Source organism: Nestor notabilis, unplaced genomic scaffold (genome assembly GCF_000696875.1).
Source record: "Nestor notabilis isolate BGI_N333 unplaced genomic scaffold, ASM69687v1 scaffold24926, whole genome shotgun sequence".
Classification (NCBI taxonomy): domain Eukaryota; kingdom Metazoa; phylum Chordata; class Aves; order Psittaciformes; family Psittacidae; genus Nestor; species Nestor notabilis.
The window spans coordinates 1-2,630 of NW_009933659.1; the positions used below are offsets into that span (position 1 = coordinate 1).

At 58.9% G+C, this 2,630-nt stretch overlaps 1 protein-coding gene across 1 annotated transcript in view; it reads left to right on the top strand.

Annotated features, from left to right (window-relative positions):
- Window positions 1-98: 98 nt before the first annotated feature.
- PRPF19 (pre-mRNA processing factor 19) overlaps window positions 99-2,630 on the top strand; it is a gene marked incomplete at both ends in the record, with an annotated part of 3,186 nt that continues 654 nt past the window's right edge. The window contains 10 exons of the mRNA XM_010016993.1: window positions 99-172; window positions 286-348; window positions 437-478; window positions 576-650; window positions 917-992; window positions 1,208-1,317; window positions 1,462-1,617; window positions 1,697-1,766; window positions 2,140-2,225; window positions 2,567-2,629. Coding sequence (XP_010015295.1) covers window positions 99-172; window positions 286-348; window positions 437-478; window positions 576-650; window positions 917-992; window positions 1,208-1,317; window positions 1,462-1,617; window positions 1,697-1,766; window positions 2,140-2,225; window positions 2,567-2,629 — 815 coding nt within the window. The remainder of the gene's footprint in view (window positions 173-285; window positions 349-436; window positions 479-575; window positions 651-916; window positions 993-1,207; window positions 1,318-1,461; window positions 1,618-1,696; window positions 1,767-2,139; window positions 2,226-2,566; window position 2,630) is intronic.

Genomic DNA, 2,630 nt, shown 5'->3' on the forward strand with positions numbered 1-2,630 from the left:
ATTGCACTGGGCGCTGGGTGCTGTGGTTGGGCTCCCTGCACTGGGCTCTGTCTCCTTTCCCATTCCCATTCCTTATCCCTGGCCTCCCTGCTCCCCAGCTCTGGCTACCCTGAAGCCTCAGGCCGGGCTCATCGTGCCGCAGACGGTGCCATCCTCCCAGCCCAACGTGGCCGTGAGTGCCCCCGCTCCCAGCTTGGCTCTTCTCCCTCCTTATCCCGCCCTTCCCCACTCATTCCCGCCCTGTCCCTCCGCTGGGGGCACCAACCCTTCCTGTGTCCCCTGCAGGGAGCTGGGGAATCCATGGATCTGGGAGAGCTGGCTGGCATGACCCCAGAGATCATCCAGAAGGTAAAACACCTCTTGTGCTGCTGGAGCCAGCACCAGCACCTCTTCTGCTCCATCCCGGTCCATCTGTGACCACCCTTCTCTTCCACAGCTCCAAGACAAGGCCACGGTGCTCACCACGGAGCGTAAGAAGGTGAGTGGCTCCTTTCCACCCTAAAGACACCACAGCGCGTACGTGATGGGCTCCAGGAGGTGCTGATGTCCATCCCCATCCCGTTTCCCTTCTGCAGAGAGGGAAGACAGTCCCAGAGGAGCTGGTGAAGCCGGAGGAGCTCAGCAAGTACCGGCAGGTTGCTTCACACGTGGTGAGTGCCATGGTGCCAGTGAGGCCTCCAGAACCTTCCCCGTGGAGCTGGTCCCTCCTGTGGTGCTTCACCACATCCATAAGGGACACATCTGCTGCTGGGCAGAGCATGGAGGTGGTTGTGGCTCTCTGTGCTGGGGAGATGCTCCACAAGCTCTTGCTCTCATGGTGAAGGAGCTCCTGGAGCATCATCAGGAGCTTCCCAGCTCCTTCTGGGGCTGTTTCCATGCTTGTGGCATTCACCTGGTGTCCTCCCACCTCACCTAGGGGCTGCACAGCGCCAGCATTCCAGGGATCCTGGCCTTGGACCTCTGTCCTTCTGACACCAACAAGATCCTCACTGGTAAGGAACCCTCCTCTGCTTGCTGGGACTGTGTGGTGGCACTTGAGAGCTTCCAGTGCCTGGCAGCAGGTCCCTATCTCTGGGCTTTTGAGGGATGGAGTTGGGACAAAGGGCATGAGGGGTTCTCATGAGTGGTGGAAGCAGGAAAGGAGGTGGACGTGGACCTGGTTGGCCACAGAGTCCCATCTCTCCCCACTCTCTGCTTTGGTTTCCAGGTGGGGCTGATAAAAACGTCATTGTCTTTGACAAGAGCTCGGAGCAGATCCTGGCAACACTCAAGGGGCATTCCAAGAAGGTTACCAGTGTTGTGTTCCACCCATCCCAGGTGTGTTCCTCTTCCCTCACAGCCAGACTGCTCCAGATGGGCTTGTCTGGTCCCTTTTCTGTTCTGGTGGGGTCTCCACCTCACTCAGACAACAAAGAGGTGAAGATCTTTTGATGTCAACCATCGTCCTTCTTCCCTGCCCAGGATCTGGTGTTCTCAGCCTCTCCAGATGCCACCATCCGGATCTGGTCTGTCCCCAATGCCTCGTGTGTGCAGGTTGTCCGTGCCCATGAGGGCTCTGTGACCGGGCTGAGCCTCCATGCGACGGGTGACTACCTCCTCAGCTCCTCAGATGACCAGGTGAGACCCAGCCCAGCCCACAGAACCTTCCTCCTGCTCCTCATCTCCACGTACTCACCACGTTCTCCTTCTCCTCCAGTACTGGGCTTTCTCGGACATCCAGACAGGCCGTGTCCTCACCAAGGTGACAGATGAGAGCTCTGGCTGTGGTAAGGATGGAGATGAGGATCCCAACCCTGTTGGGAGCTTGTGGAGAAGGGATTTTCCTGCCTCTGGGTCCCTGATGTCCTGGAGCTCACTAGAACCTGATGGGGAGGGCTGGTAACAAAGAAATCCTTCCCAATCCTCCGAATCGTGGAATGGTTTGGGATGAAGGGACCTCAAAGCTCCTCCATTTCCAACCCCTGCCCCGGGCAGGGACACCTTCCACTGGAGCAGGTTGCTCCAAGCCCCTGTGTCCAACCTGGCCTTGAACCCTGCCAGGGATGGGCCAGCCACAGCTTCTCTGGGCACCCTGTGCCAGCGCCTCAGCACCCTCCCAGGGAAGAGCTTCTGCCCAACGCAATTCCTGTGTCTCTGCAGCTCTCACCTGCGCCCAGTTCCACCCGGATGGGCTCATTTTTGGAACGGGAACGATGGACTCTCAGATCAAGATCTGGGATCTGAAGGTAGAACCAGCTCTGGGTGTGCGAGGGGAGGGGATGGGGAGGCAGCATCCTTGGGGGGGGAGGGGTGTGGTTTGGTGCCCAGCAGAGGGTTCAATCCAAGGAATTTGGAGATTCCAACCCCAAAAAGCTTGTAGGGGGCTCCTGGGGGTTCAGATGGAATCAGTGAGGTTGGAAAAGAGATGTAAGAGCATCGAGTTGCCCCGGTGCTGCCCATGGATCCAGCCCGGCCACAGCCACTGGGCTGCCGGGATCCCACCTCCAGCTCCTCTCCCTGTTCTCCCAGCTATAAAGCTGCTGCAGTTCCCTCCTGGCAGCCTGTCTCCAACTGCCTTTTCCCTCAGGAACGCACCAACGTGGCCAACTTCCCGGGACACTCCGGTCCCATCACCAGCATCGCCTTCTCGG